General features: G+C 43.7%; 2 protein-coding genes across 8 annotated transcripts in view; one reads left to right on the top strand and one right to left on the bottom strand.

Moving 5' to 3' along the window:
* Positions 1 to 13,329, top strand: part of prkdc (protein kinase, DNA-activated, catalytic subunit) — a 44,233-nt gene extending 30,904 nt beyond the window's left edge. Inside the window, exons 61-86 of the mRNA XM_023999879.2 lie at positions 345 to 476; positions 678 to 860; positions 2,734 to 2,945; positions 3,170 to 3,308; positions 3,701 to 3,886; positions 4,913 to 5,137; positions 5,328 to 5,436; positions 5,623 to 5,725; positions 5,834 to 5,999; positions 6,162 to 6,336; positions 6,553 to 6,746; positions 6,841 to 7,021; positions 7,322 to 7,482; positions 7,592 to 7,803; positions 8,143 to 8,230; positions 8,357 to 8,500; positions 9,019 to 9,229; positions 9,358 to 9,425; positions 9,631 to 9,851; positions 10,071 to 10,163; positions 10,285 to 10,377; positions 10,560 to 10,631; positions 11,059 to 11,260; positions 11,631 to 11,819; positions 11,918 to 12,057; positions 12,539 to 13,329. Of these exons, the coding sequence (XP_023855647.1) occupies positions 345 to 476; positions 678 to 860; positions 2,734 to 2,945; positions 3,170 to 3,308; positions 3,701 to 3,886; positions 4,913 to 5,137; positions 5,328 to 5,436; positions 5,623 to 5,725; positions 5,834 to 5,999; positions 6,162 to 6,336; positions 6,553 to 6,746; positions 6,841 to 7,021; positions 7,322 to 7,482; positions 7,592 to 7,803; positions 8,143 to 8,230; positions 8,357 to 8,500; positions 9,019 to 9,229; positions 9,358 to 9,425; positions 9,631 to 9,851; positions 10,071 to 10,163; positions 10,285 to 10,377; positions 10,560 to 10,631; positions 11,059 to 11,260; positions 11,631 to 11,819; positions 11,918 to 12,057; positions 12,539 to 12,743 (4,104 nt within the window). The 3' untranslated portion in view covers positions 12,744 to 13,329. The remainder of the gene's footprint in view (positions 1 to 344; positions 477 to 677; positions 861 to 2,733; positions 2,946 to 3,169; positions 3,309 to 3,700; positions 3,887 to 4,912; positions 5,138 to 5,327; positions 5,437 to 5,622; positions 5,726 to 5,833; positions 6,000 to 6,161; positions 6,337 to 6,552; positions 6,747 to 6,840; positions 7,022 to 7,321; positions 7,483 to 7,591; positions 7,804 to 8,142; positions 8,231 to 8,356; positions 8,501 to 9,018; positions 9,230 to 9,357; positions 9,426 to 9,630; positions 9,852 to 10,070; positions 10,164 to 10,284; positions 10,378 to 10,559; positions 10,632 to 11,058; positions 11,261 to 11,630; positions 11,820 to 11,917; positions 12,058 to 12,538) is intronic.
* Positions 13,330 to 13,370: 41 nt separating this feature from the next.
* Positions 13,371 to 20,987, bottom strand: LOC111972801 (GRB2-associated and regulator of MAPK protein 1). 7 transcript variants are annotated; one of them, XM_070446606.1, is made up of 6 exons: positions 20,770 to 20,987; positions 18,774 to 18,914; positions 17,614 to 17,744; positions 16,235 to 17,425; positions 15,791 to 15,951; positions 13,371 to 15,452 (listed from the first exon to the last, which is right to left on the bottom strand). In XM_070446606.1, exons 3-6 carry the CDS (start codon positions 17,638 to 17,640, stop codon positions 14,585 to 14,587), a joined length of 2,247 nt encoding a protein of 748 aa, XP_070302707.1. In that variant the 5' UTR covers positions 17,641 to 17,744; positions 18,774 to 18,914; positions 20,770 to 20,987; the 3' UTR covers positions 13,371 to 14,584. The 7 variants fall into 7 exon arrangements, with proteins under 7 accessions (XP_070302707.1, XP_070302709.1, XP_023855649.1 ...); XM_070446608.1 differs by having other exon boundaries at positions 20,859 to 20,987; XM_023999881.2 differs by lacking the exon at positions 20,770 to 20,987 and adding an exon at positions 19,803 to 20,202 and having other exon boundaries at positions 13,371 to 15,449.
* Between the last annotated feature and the right edge of the window lie 582 nt (positions 20,988 to 21,569).

Genomic DNA, 21,569 nt, shown 5'->3' with positions numbered 1-21,569 from the left:
CTTTGTCTTGCCATTCACCCTCTGAATGGCACACAATCCATGTCTCGAGGCTTAAAAATCCTTCTTTAACCYGTCTTAACTGTCTTTAACTTCTCTTCATCTACACAGATTTTTGAAGTGAATTTAACAGGTGACCTCAATAAGTGATCATAGCTATTACCTKGTTCCATCTGGTCAGCCTGACAGAGCAGGTGTTCCTGATGTTTTGTACACTCAGWGTAGATCAAATCCATATTTGTTCTGTATTTGTAGTTATCTGCATTTCAATCTTTTTTTGCTTGAGTTTTATGCTGCCATTTTGTCTTCCACTTACCTGAAACTGTCCGGGTTATGTGTTAACTTAGGACAAGATGGCCGACCAGAGGCTAAGAAAGGAGGCCCAGGTCACTCTGTACCGCAGCTACAGATCAGGAGACTTGCCTGATATCCAGATCCAGCATAGTAGCCTCATCGCTCCCCTGCAGGCTCTGGCACAGGTCTGTCCCACCTCTGGATGGCCACCCCACTGTTACGTCTTTTTCATATACTGTACTCACTTTACTTTTGTTTAACATTTCACTTTGGGTAGTAAAAAGTAGTGCTCTGTGTTGTGGGAGAGCAGAACACACATTTCCATCTCATCAGAGCTGGACTCAGGTTCTCATCTACTTCATTTTATTCTAAATGTCTTTCCCCAGAGAGATCCCACTCTGGCCAAGCAGCTGTTCAGCTCTCTGTTTGCTGGTGTCCTGCAAGAAATGGACGGCTTGGATAAGTCTAATGAGGAGAAGAAGAGGATCAAGGAGGAGCTACTGAGGGATATGAACGGGTTCCTAAGCAAGAGTACCCTTTACTTTCCTCCTTTTGTTGCATGTGTGCAGGTTCGAGACTTCTCACGTTTTTTTTCACTGTGTGTAGAGGATGATTCAGTTATTTTAGGTCAGTTATTTTGTGATTATTGTGGAATATTTCTCATATGTTGGCATCTGCATTTGTAACACTTGAATCTTTGCCATCTCTGCTACAGTTGAAGTCAGAAGTTTACATACTTAGATTGGAGTCATTAAAACTCGTTTTTCAACCACTCCACAAATGTCTTGTAAACAAACTATAGTTTTGGCAAGTTGRTTAGGACATCCACTTTGTGCATGACACAAGTCATTCTTCCAACAATTGTTTACAGACAGATTATTTCACTGTATCACAATTCCAGTAGGTCAGAAGTTTACATACACTAAGTTGACTGTGCCTTTAACCAGCTTGGAAAATGACAGAAAATGATGTCATGGCTTTAGAATCTTCTGATAGGCTAATTGACATTATTTGAGTCAATTGGAGGTGTACCTGTGGATGTATTTCAAGGCCTACCTTCAACCTCAGTGCCTCTTTGCTTGACATCATGAGAAAATCAAAAGAAATCAGCCAAGACCTCAGAAAAAAATGTTTAGACCTCCACAAGTCTGGTTCATCCTTGAGAGCAATTTCCAAATGCCTGAAGGTACCACATTCATCTGTACAAACAATAGTACGCAAGTATAAACGCCATGGGACCATGCAGCCGTCATACCGCTCAGGAAGGAGACGCATTCTGTCTCCTAGAGATGAATGTACTTTGGTGCAAAAAGTGCAAATCAATCCCAGAACAACAGCAAAGGACCTTGTGATGATGTTGGAGGAAACGGGTACAAAATATCTGTATCCACAGTAAAACGAGTCCTATATCGACATAACCTGAAAGGCTGCTCAGCAAGGAAGAAGCCACTGCTCCAAAACCGCCATAAAAAAGCCAGACTACGGTTTGCAACTGCACATGGGGACAAAGATCGTACTTTTTGGTGAAATGTCCTCTGGTCTGATGAAACAAAATAKAACTGTTTGGCCATAATGACCATCGTTATGTTTAGAGGAAAAAGGGGGAGGSTTGCAAGCTGAGGGAACACCATCCCAACCGTGAATTACGGGGGTGGCAGCATCATGTTGTGGGGGTGCTTTGCTGCAGGAGGACTGGTGCACTTCACAATATGGATGGCACCATGAGGAAGGAAAGTTATGTGGATATATTGAAGCAACATCACAAGACATCAGTCAGGAAGTTAAAGCATGGTTGCAAATGGGTCTTCTAAATGAACAATGACCCCAAGCACACCTCCAAAGTTGTGGCAAAATGGCTTAAGGACAACAAAGTCAAGGTATTGGAGTGGCCACCACAAAGCCCTGACCTCAATCCTATAGAAAATGTGAGGGCAGAACTGAAAAAGCGTGTGCGAGCAAGGAGGCCTACAAACCTGACTCAGTTAYACCAGCTCTGTCAGGAGGAATGGGCCAAAATTCACCCAACTTATTGAGGGAAGCATGTGGAAGGCAACCTGAAACATTTGACCCAAGTTTAACAATTTAAGGGCAATGCTACCAAGTACTAATTGAGTGTATGTAAACATATGACCCACTGGGAATGTGATGAAATAAAAGCTGAAATAAATCATTTTCTCTACTATTATTCTGATGTTTCACATTCTTAAAATAAAGTGGTGATCCTAACTGACCTAAAACAGGGAATTTTTACTAGGATTAAATGTCTGGAATCATGAAAATCTGAGTTTAAATGTATTTGGCTATGGTGTATGTAGACTTCAACTCTATGTTGTGGGCGTGCATGTATTATTCATTGCATGCAGTAAGAAAAAATGTGATGCATTCACAGAAATACCCAGTGAACAAGATGATTTGCAAGATGACTGGTGTGTGTGTTTGCAGGACATGAGCTACCAGCACAAGGATCTGCTCCAAATGCAGCCTGCAGCAGTGAGCTCCAGCTGCCTGGCCAGCCTCCAGCAGCCCACTGGCATCCTGTTGCTGGAGGAGGGCTTGGTCCAGGGCTGCAGCCCCGAAGAGCCCCCTGCCAAACGGGCCCGCGGTGGACGCAAAGAGGTCCCTCCAGACACAGAGAAATGGATTCATCTGGCAAAGTATGTAACGGTAGTTTGAGGATCTAATAAAAGGGAATCATAATTATAGGTTGGATTTATTTCTGCAGAGCCCTTTTTCAAGTGCTAAAAATGCTTTAGCTGTACACACACACACACACACACACACACACACACACACACACACACACACACACACCTCATCTAATACAGTACTATACTTTTGAATTTGATGTGGTATTGTTTTTCCTTTTTCTCTCCTCCAGACTCTACAGATCTCTAGGAGACTACGACGTCGTTCGGGGGATCTTTGGCGGCAAGATTGGGACCAAGTCCATCACATGCACTGCTCTGCAAGCCGAAGCCAGCAGCAACTATGCTGAGGCAGTGAGGCTCTACAACGAGGTAATGCATTGAGAAGAATGTTGATCAAGTCCAGCTGATTTTAATTCAATTGCCTCATTGAGATGTGATTATTTGTGCAAGTACATGTGTATAAAAGGAATACAGATACAACACCAAYATCCAACAAATCAATGTTTTTAAGTTTGCTGGTCCTGGAGTAGATGGTACTCCTGTTACTCTATCACCCCATAGTGTATTATAAAACTTATAAGCATTCATAACAGCGTTCATAACAGCTCACCGCTCCTTACAACAGTAATCATAACTGCATTAAAGGCTATACATGCAGTCATATTGCATTACACACAGGTGGTTTATAAAAAGTGTTACCAACTGTAACACCTTTTAACGTTGATGCTCACGTTGATGTGTGTGTTGCTGCCGCGTGGCAGGCGCTCAACACGGAGTGGAGTGACGGCGAGCCCACGGACACAGAGAAGGACTTCTGGGAAATGGCGGCCCTGGAGGCATACAGCCATCTAACAGAGTGGAAGTCTCTGCAGTACTGCTCTATCGTCAACATCGACCAGGAACAGCCAGTCAACCTGGACAAGATGTGGGCAGAACCCTTCTATCAGGTAATCCCATCCCACAGAGTTGGATAGAGGGCTTGCCACAAAGCCTGCATGAGTTGTGCCATTGAAGCCTTTCACCATTTTTAAAGTAGTCAACTGGGTGGGACTTCCTATGGGGTAAGGAGGGATCACAGAATACATGACAAGCCACAAAAGTATGTATTTGCTTTTATTTAGTCTATTTATAGTCTGTATGTACTATATCAAAGCTATCTACAGTAGCAGTTGGCTTTTGACTTGCACGATGGATTGTAGTCATGAATGTGTGTGTTGGGTTTTGACTTGCATGATGGATTGTATTCATGAATGTGTGTGTTGGTGTCAGGAGAATTTTCAATCCCAATGATGATAACTAAACAATTATTTAAGCTTTGACCAATCCCCGAGGTTTGTAAGACCCTGGGTTTAATAATAATTAGGCAAAGACTCAGCTTCAGAAAAAGGTTGGTTMTTTATTCACAAGAACATTCTGAAGTCCATAATACAAAGACATGTCATTTTATAACTCTCACCCCCCTTCCTACTTACACGCACACACCGACACACAAACAATATGTGGATTACATGCACACACAGACAAACAAACAGTAGGTGGGGTGTATCTTTCCCCACAGTTCACATTCCTCGTTTATCACTACCAAGCTGGCAGTTCCATACCGTTCCCTCCCTCCCGGGATTAGAGGGACCTTGACAGTGTCTCTTTCCTGTYGTAAGTTTTTCAAAGTTCCAACCAGGTCAGGTCATGTATAGTTTAATTGTCCTCTGTGTTTTCTTAGTCACACACACACATTTCTCTCCCTTGTCTCGACCAAACCTTATTGGACTTTAGTCTAATTATTCTTAATACATTTTACATAGTCTAATAATTACGTTAGTCTAATTATTCTTATACGTGTTACATAATCTAATAATTACGTTTCAGGGTGGAATTCTTTAGTCATTACCTTAAACATATAAATTCCCTTATCAGTTGGGTTTTGACTTGCACGATGGATTGTATTCATTAATGTGTGTGTTGGCTTTTGACAGGAAACATACCTGCAGTATATGATGCGCAGTATGTTGAAGCAGCTGCAGCTGGGGGAGAGGGACCAGGCTCTGCTCAGCTTCGTGGATGGCGCCATGAAGGTGGAAGAGCGCAAGGCCCTGCTGGAGAGCCACTACAGCCAGGAACTCAGCCTGCTCTACATCTTGCAGGAGGACTACGACCGCGCCAAGTATTACGCCAACAACTGCTTGCAGGTCTTCATGCAGGTCAGTGGCACCACAAGACGACAAATACTGCTACTGTAGTTACTGCTAGTGTGCGAGGGGGGAAGGATTGGTTAATGTCGATGGAGTCGTGCAGACAAAGTCAGTTGTCATTTAAATATGGAGGTGCCTGATCACACTCAATCACTCACTCACTCACTCACTCACTCACTTGTACATTTTCTCTGTGAAGAATTACTCTAGTGTGGACTCTCTGCTGAACCGCAGCCGGCTGACCATTCTGCAGTCAGTGCAGGCGTTGACAGAGATCCAGGACTTCCTCCAGTTCATCACTGGAGAGGGTGAGTGCCCCCCAATCGCGCTAATTTTGATCTGAGGCACCATATCATCTTGCTATTTCGTGACCAACTGGGGTTCGAACCCGGGTCACCGGTGTTAGTCCACTGAGCTATCTCGCTATTTTGATTCACCATAATATCCTGCATAGGTGACAAAATATATGTTCTATTTATCTCTTTTTGTCGTAGTTTCCATTAACTCCCTACAAAACCTCATTAGACGATGGATTGACCGMTATCCTGACGCCAAAATGGATCCAATGAATGTATGGGATGATATCATTACGTCTCGGTAAGAGTTTTTGTTGTTGTTTTGTTGGAGAAAATGTGTCTATATAATTCAGGGTGTGTGGTTTCTTTGTACTGTCAAAATATCCCCTTCTATCTGCCCGTGGTCCAGATGTTTCTTCCTGGACAAGATATGTGAGAAGCTCAGCAACCAGGCCCCTAGTGACACCATGGAGGTGGACGGGGCAGAGCAGGACCAAGCCCAGGACCTCGACACTATCGTCAAGAACTGCAAGTTTAGCATGAAGCTATGCATGGCTGACAGCGCTTGGAAACAGGTGAGATCTTAGTCTGTCTCCCGATGCTCTCCAGAACCGAGGGGCTCCTGCTCACAGCCGAGGCCACGTGTTTTTGTTTGACCATTGTCCATTGTGGATGTCCTCCCATGGCCACACAGGAAGTGACACATTGCACCTTTTTAAAATGCTTTGTCATTCCAGAGCAACTTCCCTGTAGCCACCAAGCTGCTGAAGGAGCTCCACCGAGAAGCCAAGACTCAGAGAGGCTGGCTGCTACGCTGGGTCCACAGCTTCAGCCGCTTCAGCCACAAAMGCAGCCTGGCTCAGGGGCCCGTGGAGCAGATCGCCACCATGCTGAAGGCTATCCCACTTCTGGGTAAGTATCATGGATACTTGGAGGTCCGTTATGGACTGGTCTGGGATCAATAGTGTCCAAACCATTTGCCTGAGTTTGATTAAGCTCCTCAAGTGTTGTAAAATGGGCTACATAAATCTTCATTTTATTAATTGAGCAGGTTTGTTAAGAAAAATGGGTGCATGTTGCCTCAACGTGATGTGGTGCAGCCCTTACGTTCAGTCTTGTCCTCTATAGATGACCTTCAGGCCGAGTGCCAGAGTGCCAGCGGCCATGTTTTCAGAGACCAGAGGATCCTGTTGGGAACGTCCTACCACATCATGGCCTCGGCTGTGAGCAGGAGCCCCTCGGTTCTGGAGAGCATCGGGATAGAGAAGGCAGACAGAGTTCTGCAGCTAGCTGGGTCTTCCTCAACAGCTAGTCAGCAGAAGGTATACAATTATGGGGCATCGTTTGTAACCTGCTGTATGTTTTCAAAAAGATGAATWCCGTGCCACATCAGAACATTTCTAACCCTCTGTGCAGGCGGTGGTAGGGCTGCAGATGCGAGCTCTGGAGTTGTTCAGTGGTGCCGTGAGGAGGGCGGATGAGGAAGTCCAGTCCTATACTCAGGAGTGTTTAGACACCAGCGGCATCGTCGAGGCCTACATGGCTCTGGCCAACTTCTGTGACCAAGGATTGCGTGAAGAGGAGCAAAGCAGTAACAGTGAGTCCCTCCAGCAGCTCTGACTTTAGCCCTAGTTTCCTGGAAAGATGAGTGTATCACTATGGACGATTTGGTTCCTGGTTAGATGTAATTGTTACGCTGAGTTTTGTTAAGCACCAGACAGTACCAGTTGTCATTGTATAATGTCTTAGTAGATTCCAGCTGAAATAGGACTGACATTTAGTTAGGGAAACCAACTAYTAGACACAGTAATGTACTCTTATTGCTGTTTAGGCAGTGACTAATCGTCTWATCACTTCTAATCACTACTAACGTGTCTATCTGGATGTTGTCTTGTAGTTAGTGAGTTCCCTGAGCTGGCCACCCTGCCTGTTCACGTGGTAGAGAGCATGCTCAAAGCCCTGAAGCTAAACTCAAAAGAGGCCCGGCTCAAGTTCCCCCGTCTTCTGCAGATCATCGAGCTCTACCCTGCTGAGACTCTGGACCTCATGGCCAAAGAGGTAGGGAGCCTACCAGGGTCCATTCCATTTCCATAAGAAAGCTTTTCCTCAAAATACTATAGCTTTGTTTAGAATTATCATCTCAAAGTTCCCATGTTGTGGTTGACAGATGGTGACGGTGCCCTGCTGGCTGTTGATTGGCTGGATCAGTCAGATGATGGCCTTGTTGGACAAGCCCGAGGCGGTGGCGGTGCAGCATATGATTGGTCAGATTGCAGAGTGCTACCCCCAGGCGCTGGTCTACCCCTACATGATCAGCAATGAGAGCTACCACTTTGAGGACTCGGCCAGTGGACACAAACACCAGGAGTTTGTTGACAGGTACTGTTCTGTTTCCACCCTGGCAAACAGTCTACTCAGCTCGCCAAAAGACCATGGATGCTGAGTTTTGAATCATACAATCACATAGTAACAAATTGTGTTACTAGAGATGGATCCAGTATCAAGCAATGCCGAACAGTTCAGTGTTCACTACAGTGTATTTTATTACGCTTTATGTTACAGTCCGCTATTTACCTGCATGGAATTTATTCAAAAATTACATCTGCTCATAAGCTAGCCTATACCTTTGGGATTCATTGCAACAAGCACCACTAGGAATAATTGGTATTTCATACTAACTGTATAATAACTACTACGGGTGATGTGTGTGTTGGACAGGCTCAAGTCCCTATTGGATAAAGGGGGTGCTGTGCGGGACTTTGTTGATGCCCTCCAGCAGCTAACAAACCCTGAGATGCTTTTCAAGGTGGTTGATGATTACAACATTGAAACAACTGAACCATTTTCTTATTGCGGTCATCAGTGGTTGTTGATTCTTCTCAGTTCATTTTGAGGTGTAGATTCTGATAACATTGTCATGTGATTGTCACAGGATTGGTTGGACGATGTAAAAACTGAATGTGAGAAAACGAGTTTCAATAAGAAGAGGATGAGGAACATGTATGAAGAAATGTATTCTTCCCTTTGCGATCAGAAGTCACAAGGCCTTGGCGCATTCCGCAAGAAGTTTATACAGGTTGGCATCTTCACATATCATAAAAAACACAGATACAGGTGTACTTGTCATATACAGCRCATTCGGAAAGAATTCAGACCCCTTTACTTTTGCCACATTTTGTTACGTTACAGCCTTATTATAATTATTATAATTTTTTATTCTCATCAACCTACACACAATACCCCATAGAAATGTTTCAAAATGTATTACAAATAAAAAACAGATACCTTATTTACATCAGTATTCAGACCCTTTTCTATGAGACTCAAAATTGAGCTCAGGTGTATCCTGTTTCCATTGATCATCCTTGAGATGTTTCACAACTGGGAAGCATTGGAGTCAACATGCGCCAGCATCCCTGTAGAACACTTTCGACACCTTGTATAGTCCATGCCCTGACGAATTGAGGCTGTTCTGAGCGCAAAAGGGGGTGCAACTCAAAATTAGAAAGGTGTTCCTAATGTTTTGTATACTCAGCGTATATCATATATGTTATTATATTCCACTGAAATCACTCTCATTACGGTGCACTCTAGAAATTTGCCAAGGAAGTGGAGAAGTGGTTGGGCCGTGGTGGTGCCAAGCTTTTTGAGAAGCGGCGAGACAAGGCCTTCCTGAGGCAGGTGGAGACAGACCTGATCAGCTCCATGCGCGGGTTCCAGAAAGAGCCAGGGAACCTGAAGGAATACTCCCCCTGGCTGAGCGGCTTCAAAGCCGACTCACTCCGGAACGAGCTGGAAGTCCCAGGTCAGTAGGGATGCAACGTTTCTCAAGTCAAGTTCTACGCAGGTGATGCCATTTTGCTTTCCAGGTGTCACTTTATATATAATATATGATCACCAATACTATGTGGTTTATCTCCTCTTCTCTTTTAGGGCAATATGACAGCAGATCCAAACCTTTGCCAGAGTATCATGCAAAAATTACAGGATTTGATGAAAGGGTATGTATGATCCACAGCTGTTATTTCCACTTCCTGTTGTTCTCTTGACCCTCACTTTAGCCTCTATTTCAATTGAATGTGTTGCTGTTTGCAACCCTGAATGTTACTTCGGGGGCCTTTTTATATCTAGGCATGGATATAATCTAGGGGAAATAGTAGTAGCACTTAATTTAACTTGTGTGTGTCTGCGTTCATCCGTCCCCAGGTAAAGGTGATGAACTCCATCCGACGGCCCAAACGTCTGATCGTGCGCGGGGACGATGAGCGGGAGTACCCATTTTTGGTGAAGGGCGGAGAGGACCTCCGTCAGGACCAGCGCATCGAACAGCTCTTCACCGTCATGAACATCCTCCTGGCCCAGAACACCACCTGCGCCCACAGCAGCATGCAGCTCCGAACCTACCAGGTGGTGCCCATAACCACCAGGTAGCTTTTCATTTTATTTAAAGTGTTTTCCCGACCCAGTCCTCAGGGCCAACATACTTTATCCATCACTTGCACACGTGATTCAACTAATAATCATAATTGTGTAAATGTGGCAGTTTAAAATTAACAGCTGGTATTGCAGGGGTCATGAAGTTATTTTCTGTTTACCAAGCAGACAGCTCCTGTACTTTTCAGTATGTTTTTGATGTATCCCTACAGAATTGGACTGATTGAGTGGATGGAGAATACCTGTACGCTAAAAGACCTGCTGCTCCGCACCAGGACTGAGGAGGAGCAGCAGACTGTAACGAGGTACAGTAGTACCAGATTTGCCAGTAGTAGCAGATATGCCAAAAACATAGAAGAATCTACAACTGATCTCACTGACGATCTAGACAAAATAAATGTATCCTTTTTTCTTTGTTCACTGTAGACCGAATGAAGTCTATGAAAACTGGCTCACCAAAGTCACCAAGTCAGACGCTTGTCAAATACAAGGTATCGGACGCTATGCTGAGTCTTACAAGTAAGTCAACTGAACTGTGTGTTGTACTTAAACATAATAAACTCACTGACCCTGTTATTATGCTTTTATCTAGTAAATATGTATCCTGGGTCTTGTGCTGTAATAAATCCCATTTGTGCCTTTTTTTTYCTAACTGTTCCAGATAATTTTCCATTTAAATGTATTTATGCCATCTATCACAGGATGGCAAAGCGCAATGAAACAGTCAATAATTTCATGAAGATGGAACAGCTTGTACCGGGCGATCTGCTGAGGTGGGTTTCTAATTTAAATAATGACCCACACCATTGTGTATAGATGCAGCTATCAAGCTGTTACATTTAGTAAACAAACCTAAAGTCCTTCCTTCCTCATTTTCTTGAAGAAATCCCTGATCTGACATGCCCGGATTGGTGAAAGCTACTGTTTGTGATAGAACGGTTTACAYCTATCAATTTGTTTTTGATCAGTGCTTACTTCAAGAAAGAAAGGGATGAAGGATGTTTATTAACAGGGCCCAAGGCTTTGATCCTATCAATTATCATTAGAGCACACTGAAGTGGAGCAGTCTTCAGTCCAATACCGAGGGACAATCCATGTCATGAAAAGTTTCTGTACACGTAATAGAAGATTAATCCAGCGTGTGCCGGCCATAGATTCTTCTGCAAATTCAAAAAGGGTCGTTGTCAATCTTTTTTCCAGGAGAGCGTTTGTCCGGATGAGCACCACCCCCGAAGCCTTCCTCTCTCTGCGCTCCCACTTCACCAGCTCCCATGCTTTGCTGTGTATCAGCCAATGGCTCCTGGGCATCGGCGACCGTCACCTCTCCAACTTCATGGTCAACATGGAGACCGGTGGTATGATCGGAATCGACTTTGGCCACGCCTTTGGTTCTGCCACACAGGTGGGCACCCCTGATGTTTTGTCTTGTTTTGAGGGCAGGGATAGTGTAGAGCAGTGTTTATTAATTCTGGCACATTTGTGTCTTTGTACTACACACGTGATTTAAACCATCAAAGCAATTTATGAGTTGATCATTTGAATCAACTGTACAGTGGTAGGGCAAAATAAATATTTTCACCCCTTTGGGCTTCCAGGACCAGGATTAAGACTAACTGGTGTAGTGGATAATGCGGCCTTGTGAGTTGAATGTGCAAGCAGCTGTTTATTACATTGGGTATATAGTAAAGCGTAGTTTATTTTTGAATGATATTGGTACAAGTTCACATCTATAGCCCTAAGAAAATCTGGACAAATATTTTTTTCTTGCACAGTTCCTCCCCGTGCCAGAGCTGATGCCATTCCGCTTGACGAGGCAGTTTGTGAATCTGATGCAGCCTATGAAACAGTCGGGCCTGATCCAGAGTGTGATGGTGCATTCGTTGAGAGCCTACAGGGCCAACCCTGAGCTGCTGCTCAACACCATGGACGTGTTTGTCAAGGAGCCGTCTCTGGACTGGAAGGTGGGTGCACGGGGTCTAGGGCCCAGCATCTAAGAGTACTTTAATTTGATGTGTGTACATTATGAAAATGTTACTAACTTGTTTTCACTAACCCTCAGAACTTTGAGCTGAAACAGCTGAAGAAGGGAGGCACCTGGACTGAGAGCATCAACACCAAAGAAATTAACTGGTACCCTCTACAGAAAGTCAACTTTGCCAGAAGAAAACTAGAAGGAGCAAACCCTGCCACCATAACCAGGTAGGCAAGATTTCCTCAAGGAAAACACAGTGGATAACTTTCATTGATTTTTGTGTCCAGGGAGTTTTGAATTGGGTTTCACAAAGTCAGGGGGTTTACTTGTGTACATGTCTTAAGAGCTCGATTCAATCAAAACCGCATTGCAGTATCTCTGTTTTGACTATGGTGAAGAGATCAGCACAATAAGATGAGTGCATAGGCATTAGTAGTGCAAAGTAAATGAGAGAACTTTGACCGGGATTCAGTCTAACGCAGATTAATGACCTGTGCACAATTATTTCCTTTTAAAGGCAATTTCCCCGACGTTTGCAGAGATCAATTTGCTGTGAACTCCACGGATGTTGGCTAAAGCAGAAATCACTGATCAGTTAATCGCAGTGCACTAGTCATTTATTAGCGCTTGTTTGAATCCCGGCCTTAGTAAACATTTCTATGGTAGGATGGCTGAATCTGGCCCTTAGTCTCTCTTGTTTGTTTTTAGTGAGGAGCTGAAGCTGGGCTTTGAGAAGGACTCTGCCTTCAAGGGCATGCAGTCTGTGGCATTGGGAAGTGAGGAGCATAATGTGCGTGCCCGGCTGGGGCCTGACGGCCTGTCGGTAGAGAGCCAGGTGGACTGTCTTTTGGACCAGGCCATGGACCCCAACATTCTGGGGAGGGTCTGGGTGGGCTGGGAGCCCTGGATCTGAAATGCACACATCTCTCCCAATGAGGCCCCTCCGAGACACAACTTAACTATGTTTGAATACTTTAAAAACACASCCTTCCTTGAAGTAATCACTGATTCAACAAAAATGTTTTGCATGTCAGCAATCAAGTTTCTCACTTTCTAAATAAATAAATACAGCCGGTATGAYGCCTGTTGCGTTATACGAAGCAAAATGCATGAAACCGGCTGCACTGCTGTATATCTTGAAAACGTGATTGCTGACATACATTTTGGGACTACATCAACAATGGACTAATGAAACAAATACCAAATGAGTTTTAGGGTGGAATTGTCCTTTAAGGATCAGAGATATCTTCAAGGGAACGAGGAAGCATGCGTTCCTATAATATTCAAACAGGACCAATGGACTGTTGCCCACGATATAGTGCTGATGTTGTTCCTTATAGAYTATGAAGTTAGTACATGAAGCCCTGTCTTCAGTCTTTTTATGATTGTTTAAAAAAATGCTTAAAATAAATGGATTTATTTCATTGTTTAAATGTCTTTGTTTGTTTGGAAGGCACTGCATGGCGAATCATTGAATAAAACAGCAGTCCTTCGATGTGCATTTGTGCAAGGTTGTCGTCATTGTAGCTCAGCCAAAAGATGAGACGTGTCCATGTTTATTGATCATACACAACCATAGAAAGAGTTAGTTCAAAATATAATGGGGGTTCATAAGTTAGTACGTTTTCCCGTTCATGATCCTGTGCTACTGATCATTTACTGTCATAACATTACAATAATTTGACACACAAACACCGGAAAATTACACAAGGTGTATTCAGTAAGGTGAAATGTTGCAGATAGAAATGTGAAATCATGTTACGACTATAGCTATCTGAACGTTTTGTTACGCTTCACTACCTTGAACCCCAGCTAAATGTAGTATAGTTAATGGTCTATGGTGGGTTAAGGCAGATTAGTCTCAAGTCAGAATCTGTATTTGTGAATGTGCACAATAAGGGAAGATATATCCCAGTTTATATAAAATGAATCAATGGCTAGTAGTTATTAAATATTCTTTAAAACCCATGTAACATATCCTTAGTTTAAATAGCAAGTTCTCCGTTTAATTTGTCAAACCATTGTCCTTTAGCAACGGTACATCCCGGTAGTTGTTTCTTGAACCCCAATGCTTCCTCTAACCATTAAAGTTAACGTTGGTTCAAAAAAATGACAGATTTAAGGACACTGTTGTCATGAGTCGATTCACAGTCTATTTGTACTGGCAACGGCGGTTTTACTCAAGTGCATTTCATTATGCGGAATATGAAGTTACATTGTATTGGTGGTTATTAATTACGCATTACAAGAAGCACACACATAAATTAGTTAAATGCCATCGCTTGGATCGCAAACTTTCATGAATAACCTCATTACTTCTGTTGAAAGGCTTTGGGTTAAAGCAAATAGTAACGGAGTTGTGAGGGAATGTCCCTAAAGAGGACAAACAGAAAATCTAAACAGATATAATGACGAGTTAACACACAACAAACGCATCCCTGTTACATAGACAACTGTAATGATTACCAGGGTTGGACTTCGGAGAGCTGGATTGACAAGTTAGGCAGCCACCTTCGARACTGCCCTTGGTTTTCTGGTTTAACAAGAAAGCTTAACGTTGAGTGTGGGTTATTGRGGGTATATAGTAATTCATATACTATGCCCAATTCATGTGTTATATTTCTCAAAGAACTAGAATGTGCAGAATTGTTTCAGAAAATCATCTGGCCAACTTCTGCTATATGAAATAACCCCCAGAATAATTTCTGGATGTGCATAGCATTTGAGTACAAAACATTTTGGTAAAGGGTTAGGCTATATTTTAGGCCTCCAACCTTTAATAAACTGCATGAGTTTCTTCACTTGGAGTTTGCTTAACTTGAAGTCCTCCGTCAGAATCTCCTCCGTAAGCTGCAGAAGTAGATTCCCATCGATTTTCTCTGTCACGAACGAAGACACAATGTCACCGGAAATGCCGATGAACCGTAACGATTTGGACACCTCTTCGATGGAAAGACCAGAGAGGTTGGTAGGTGGTTGCCATTGTCCTCCGGGGGCTGGCAGGGAGGGGGAGGACAGTGGCRGTAGGGGGGGATAGGAGATGGAGAATATTTCCGTCGTCGTGACCTGGTCGTGTTGTTGGCTGACCAGGCACTTTAGAGTGTCCTGCGCCGTATCTTCGACAGAATCTTTACATGTCTCGTTTGATTTGGKCGTCCTCGGTGGCAAGATGGGGCACGATAGGCTTTGTTTAGTGTTACATTCGTCTCTCATATTGTCTCTGTACATTTCCAGGGTGTAGCTCGACGACTTGGTGCAAAACTGATTAGTGTATGAGGCTTTGTGGGATTTCAAGGGGATGGCGCTACCGCCCTTCTGCTCTTTTCTATCTAAGTCAAAAAGGCTGGAAGTGCATGGCGACTTGGGCGTGCCAGAGGGTCTTTTTCTGGGATAGCTGTAGTAACTTTGACAGGGGATAGGCAGGAACTCCTCCATGCTTTGAGAATCCCCTCCATAGAAGTCGTTGGGCCACGATAGTCTAGAAGGGCAGGAGAGTACGCCGTCGAGAGGTGGGCTCACGTGGGATGCCGTCAGGCACTCCTCGTTGCCCTTGACCCAGTTACAGGGGTAACATACGTGGTTCTGCTCGTCTGCCTCGGTCACTTCATTCTCTCCTCCACTGCTGCGAGCAAAACAAAAATACCAAAGTTAGTGAAAGAACTAGGTACAAGTTGAGTCTAAACACAGCTACAATATTCTGAAATAATGTCACATAGGGATAAATGTAGCCCAACACTCCAGACCATTGGGAGGGAAACAAGGGCTATTGACTAGTCAGCAATGTGTAAGGAAGTGTGTACATAAGTTTTTTTTTAATTATGGTAAATTCAATGTATCATCTAGTATCAGAATAAAATCTATAGACTGCAGGACCAAATCCTAACTTGAGTGGTGTGTGTGAAACATGCATTGAAGTCAAAAGGTATGTGCAAATGATGAGGTTACACATTGGGATTTTACATGCTGTGTAGGCCTGAGGAATAATAGGAGAGTGTAGGGCTTGGAGAGCGCGTTTCCGTCTGCCGAGCCTTAGCTACAGCCGGCGTTGGGGTGGACATCATCTGCTTGGAACTTCGGGGGGGAATGGGAGGGGCGTTCAAATGACGGCATTCTACCTTCACCTGGAGAGGAAGGTGAAGGTAAATCAGAAAGCCTCAAACCATCCCAAAACAGCCAGTGAAAACAAGCAATGAACAACTGCTAGCTAATTTGGGAAATGGTTTGTTTTTAGCTGTGAGAGGATGTTTACACCAGTAAAGAATATTAAATTGTTACAATGGGCCTACATCTGATCATAAGCCAATTATATCAGTAACATCAATATTTTCTCCAATTTGCTTGGTAGTAATACTGGAATATTAGTTGTTAAATGTAGCCATGGTGATAGAATTCATGTGTACTCACAGCTTCAGACTTTGGTGGGACTGGGGGCGGAGCTAGACAGATTTCAGAGCTGACCATTGGACCCATATGACAGGAGGAGACGGGGTATGATATGACAGCCATGGAGGTGGCGATAGTGTTGCTGGTGCCTCTTGGATCCTCGCCRCCTACACTGTGACCTCCTCCTCCYCGACTTGATCTCAAGTGGTCCAGCCACAGCTCCTCGTAGGGAACATCCGACTGGCTCATGTCCTCCAGCAGCTCAGGGAAGAGGTACTCTGTGTCAACCGAATCAGCCGGCACGCCCTCGGATGGCAGGAGCACCCAGTCTCCGCACAGCGTCATGCAGCCCTGCAGGTTGACCTCRCTGTTGCTGTGCAGGTTGTTGCCATAGACACACACCGAGAGCCGGTGGAATGACTGGGTAAGCTCGTCGCGGGCGTACGTGAGAGAGCTGGGCATGTGCATGTGGGAAGAGCAGCCATTGCTGCTGTTGCTGCTACCACCACTACCACTACTCTTCTTGGGGCTCCTCCCWTCAACGTCATTCCAGTCGGTCCTGACATCACGCACAGCACGGGAATAGTCGTCAATGTCAAACTGCTCCTGGCAGTAGGTGAACCAGCGGTGCACCATGGTGTCCAGCCACAGCTCGTTCTGAAGCAACCCTTCAGGGATGATGAACTTGGGCATGGAGGCCATGTGGAGCGGGAAGTGGACGGGGATGATCTTGTTACTGCGCAGCACGCAGCCCACCACCACCGTCTTGGTCTGGATGTTGACCAACTTGTAGCGGTGACTCTCGCGGATCAGGTGGACGTCATGCTGGTTGCGCGGCGGGCTGCCAGGCACGCTGACGTTGACGGGCAGCCGGGTGTTCTCCACGATGTTGCGGATAGTGTGCTCGCCCTCCAGCATCTGAAGCTCTAGGGGGCTGCAGGTGCTGAAGCGACCCTTACACTGGAAGGGCAGGCTGACACTCTCGTTGGTCCGGTGGTTCATGCAGATGAGRCAGGGCATCTTGCCACGGTTCGCGATCTTGCTGATGGAGTTGAGCTTGCCGATTTTCTTGAAGATGGTGTTGAAGCGCGACTTCTCCTTGGATGCCTTGGCGTACAGGATCTCTGCCTGGCCCATGAGGGTGAGCTCATCACCGGTGCTTAGTGTGATGTTGTACACCTCCGTGTCCTCGTTGCATTCGCCCGAAGCCATCTGTGAGACGAGGACRTGTTGGATTGTAGTCTCATAGCCTAAAGATCACATAACTATAACCCCTAAAAACACTCCAATTGACCTCCTTATGACAATGTCACATCTGTAGATTTTGGAAATGTACATAACTTACAAGTCACTAAGGCTAAAATTAACTTTTGATTAACTATCAACCAATAGCAACTGACCTTCACATTGAACGTAATTTCCTCCATGACATACACCCGTTCGGGAAATGCTTTGGCCACCTCCTCCACACTGTTGAAGTACTGCACCGGCTCCTTGACATCTCTGTCCTGCTCCAGCAGCTTAAACTGACCTACAGGAAGGGGTGGAGAGAATCAGACAGGATAGCCTAGCTGCATGTTACCTTTGTTTATGTTACTGGATAGGATAGGCCCTTTTAGTTTAGTCTGTGCTTCAAAAGGAAACATCTCTGAAATATTTCAGTGAACACACAACAAAGACCCTTTGGGAACATTGCTATCTGAATAACCCTGGTTCCCAGCAGTAGCCTCAGCCTGCACCAGGCCAAGCTTTCATTGCAACCTCAATGTTCCAGTGTTATGTACAGTGTTTCTGTGAATCAGTTTTACAGTCTGACTAAGTACACTTCCCATATGCTGTGAGGCGAGAGCATTGATCATATGTCAGTCTGAGGTCCCATTGGCCAGATCAGTTGGATTGGTGCAGGCGCAGCAGAGAGTCAGTGATGTAAAAAGGGTACCGTCTGTGTAATCATTGATTCAAGCCTGAGAATCTTTTAAGATTAGTGAAATGGGACTGTGCCTGTTCTAAACCCTGAGCAAACAGTACAATGTGCGTGTTTGCATGTTTGATTCTAGCACAGGATTTAAAATGTACTGGTAGTACAAATCAATGTATTTTTCCTTGATTATTCCCAATCTGGCCCTCAACCATCACGGTCACCTAATAATCCCCAGTTTACAATTGGCTCATTCATCCCCCTCCTCTCCCCTGTAACTATTCCCCAGGTCGTTGCTGCAAATGAGAACGTGTTCTCAGTCAACTTACCTGGTAAAATAACGGATAAATAAATAAATTAACTTCAATGGCTTTAGAAAGAGATTGAAAAGCTTGTTAACAATAAAATAAGCTTTTAGCAAAGATCTGTCTAATCAGTCCATGTGAAGTGTGATGTAAAATAGGTTGCTTAAATGATATGCTAGACTGTGGCAAGGAWGAGTCATAGTGAATGTTGTAAAGGTTGAGTGGGTTTAGTTTACTGATTAATATTACTCTAAGGCATTCACATACATCTGAATAAACATTGCCACGTGAACCACTGACAAAGTAGATTTAAAAATRGAACAGTGATTTGACTAACCTTCATAATGTACCGGGATCTCTATTTTGGGCCCAATGACATAATGGCCTTCCTCCAGACTGTGTGCAGTGATTGTAGTCCATTGACGACAGGAATGAATCAAGAGGTAGTCATTGTCTCGTAAGACGTCCACCAACTCACCTGGAGAAGAGACACTTTTTCATTCAAATTACACAAGTAGCAAACATCACTGTCATAAAAAAAAAATTGCAAAATTTTTTACAGATTGATTTGAATACWGTAATATCAATMATTTAAATGTATAACTAGTCATCAGTCCCACATGAATGGTATATTTTACATGATTAACGTTAGCGTATCACCTCATGTTTAATGTAGACTTTAAGCATTAATCTAGACTAACTGTAGGCTAAAATGTAAAAAATATTGTTTTCAATGGCTATGTAGCTAAAGCTTTAAATAGAACTGTAGATATGGCTATCATGGCCTAAACCAAATTACATTTGCATGTGAAAAAATCTCTGCATTTGCTCTATTGTTTASCTACGTTTTTGTTGGTAGCCCACTCTTGGACTGCATGCTACAGAAAAAACTATTGCAATGCATTCCTCTTTCAATTACAAATGTAACGTTATGTTTATTTATTTAAGTAGGCAAGTCAGTTAAGAACAAATTATTATTTACAATGATGGCCTACCACGGCTAAACCCTAACGACACTGGGCCAATTGTGCGCTGCCCTATGGGACTCCCAATCACGACCGGTTGTGATACAGCCTGGAATCGAACCAGGGTCAGTATGACGCCTCTAGCAYTGAGATGCAGTGCCGGGAACTTGATAACAATCAAGCAATGAATCTAGCTAGCTACAAGCGTTTATACATTTCTTCTATTTTTTCAAATTGTATTAAAAGGCTAGGTAAGCTTTTGCAACTTTGTTGACTAACGTTAGCTAGCCTCTTGTCATTGTTGACAACGTAGCTAACTTAATTGGCTTACTGCCATTTTAAGCAGCGTATTAACTCGTTAACCCTTACTAAAAACAATATATTGCTCAAAGTTTACCTACCACTGTCCAACTTCACAATTTGCGGCAATCTATAAACACTGACAAGTCGATCTAAGGGTAAAGACGTCGTGCTCCATGATACATCTTTCAAATTGTTGTACAGCATTGATCCAAGGTCCATGTTAGCTTGTAAACAGACGACATGCATAGCATGAACGCACCACTTYCCGGCGTTGCTGCTAGCTTTGCATTGTTTTCAGGCATGTAACCTACACCTTTMTTTTGGTTCGGTTTTGTTTATTTTGAGGTTAGCTAGCTATTTTTTTTCCTGAATTGTCGCACAGCCATGTTGGCTCCGTGCTAGCTAGTATGCTAGTTGCACCTAAATTGACAGGAAATGCTGTGTATTGAAACCATAGATATCTGCACAWGCCAGACGCCTACTTCTCAAACTATTCCCTTGTCTGGGTCGTCACTAGTTACCACAGCCAKAAACCCCGCCTATTTCTAAAATGTTACACTTCTAACCTTATGCCTAACCCTAACCTTAAAGACAAAAAAGCTMATTTTTGTTTTCATTAATTTGTACGATATAGCCGGTTTTTACTGTGGCCTGCCAGTCAGCTTTTGAATTCACCGCAAGGCCAAGCTTKAGACTCAACACAAACAGGGGAATCCAAGGGAGAATATCATGAGGTAATTCAAGTCTTTATTTTACTTTGTGTCCTACTCGAACAACTATCAGGCTGACAAATGTTATGCATATAACATATATAAACGCATATATTGTGCTTTAAATGKTATGCATATTATTTATCCACACGAGAAAGAAACTAGTTAAATTACTTAGTGGGAGCTGAAGAAGATCGGTGCCTGCAGGGTGGGGGATCAAAACAGCCAATTTCCTTCTTGAAAGTCCACTTTCAACCTTATATGCCTAGGCTACTCCAGCACCATTCATGCATACATTTGTAATGCTATACTTGTAGGAGAATGTGACCTGTTGGTCAATGTTATTAAACCATACTTGTTTTCTTAGAGAAGGTCACACAGACCCTGTCGTTTTCCACACTGTCCTTCTGTATCTATCAAGCTATGAGCATATAGGTAGCGTACTTGATCTTGTGGATAGCCTTTCTCTTGGTCCAAGTCAGAGATAAGTCTTAGCAAAGCCAGCTGTTGCCTCTTTGAAAGGAACATGAACAGCGTTTTCTCAGCTCAATACTCTCTGTCACGTAAATAGATCAAGAGGACTGCCTATGGAACGCCGTTTGGGTCTTAAAGCACGTGGTCAAAATGCTGCTTGTGTAAAGTAAACAGGTGCCGGCGCTAAATTAACGTCTTCATGCGCTAAATTAACGCCTACAGAGTCAAATAAGCGCGTGCAAATGTGCTTGCATGCTGTTCAACATGTGCTAAATAAACGGCTGCAAGCGGTCCTGCACACGTCATCCTGCACACGTCAAGACACGCTAACTTAAAGCGTTCCTTAATATGCTAAATTCCCTAGCTCCTTCTTTCAACCAGATTTCACAGTTTGAAGGAACTTCCTTTTCCACCGCAAGCAGAGTTTGAACCTTTACAAGGTAACGGTTTTGTCTTTGAAATTTGTTGTTACTGAATCGTAAAGTTTATCAGCTAGTTTACAGTGGAAGGATCTGTTTCTCATCAYTGGCTATAAAATTCAGCTAACATCAATCTAGCACCAGKATCAGCAGTGCTTAGCATAAACTAAATCAGATATTTTGCTAGCTAATTTAGCTAACGTCGGTTGCCTCGAACCCCGGCCACATTATATCATATAGTTAGCCTCAAACTTTGCCCTGT

The sequence above is a fragment of the Salvelinus sp. IW2-2015 genome, linkage group LG14 (genome assembly GCF_002910315.2).
Source record: "Salvelinus sp. IW2-2015 linkage group LG14, ASM291031v2, whole genome shotgun sequence".
Lineage (NCBI taxonomy): Eukaryota > Metazoa > Chordata > Actinopteri > Salmoniformes > Salmonidae > Salvelinus > Salvelinus sp. IW2-2015.
The sequence above is the reverse complement of the archived record's forward strand: the minus strand, read 5'-3'. Positions and strand labels throughout refer to the sequence as shown.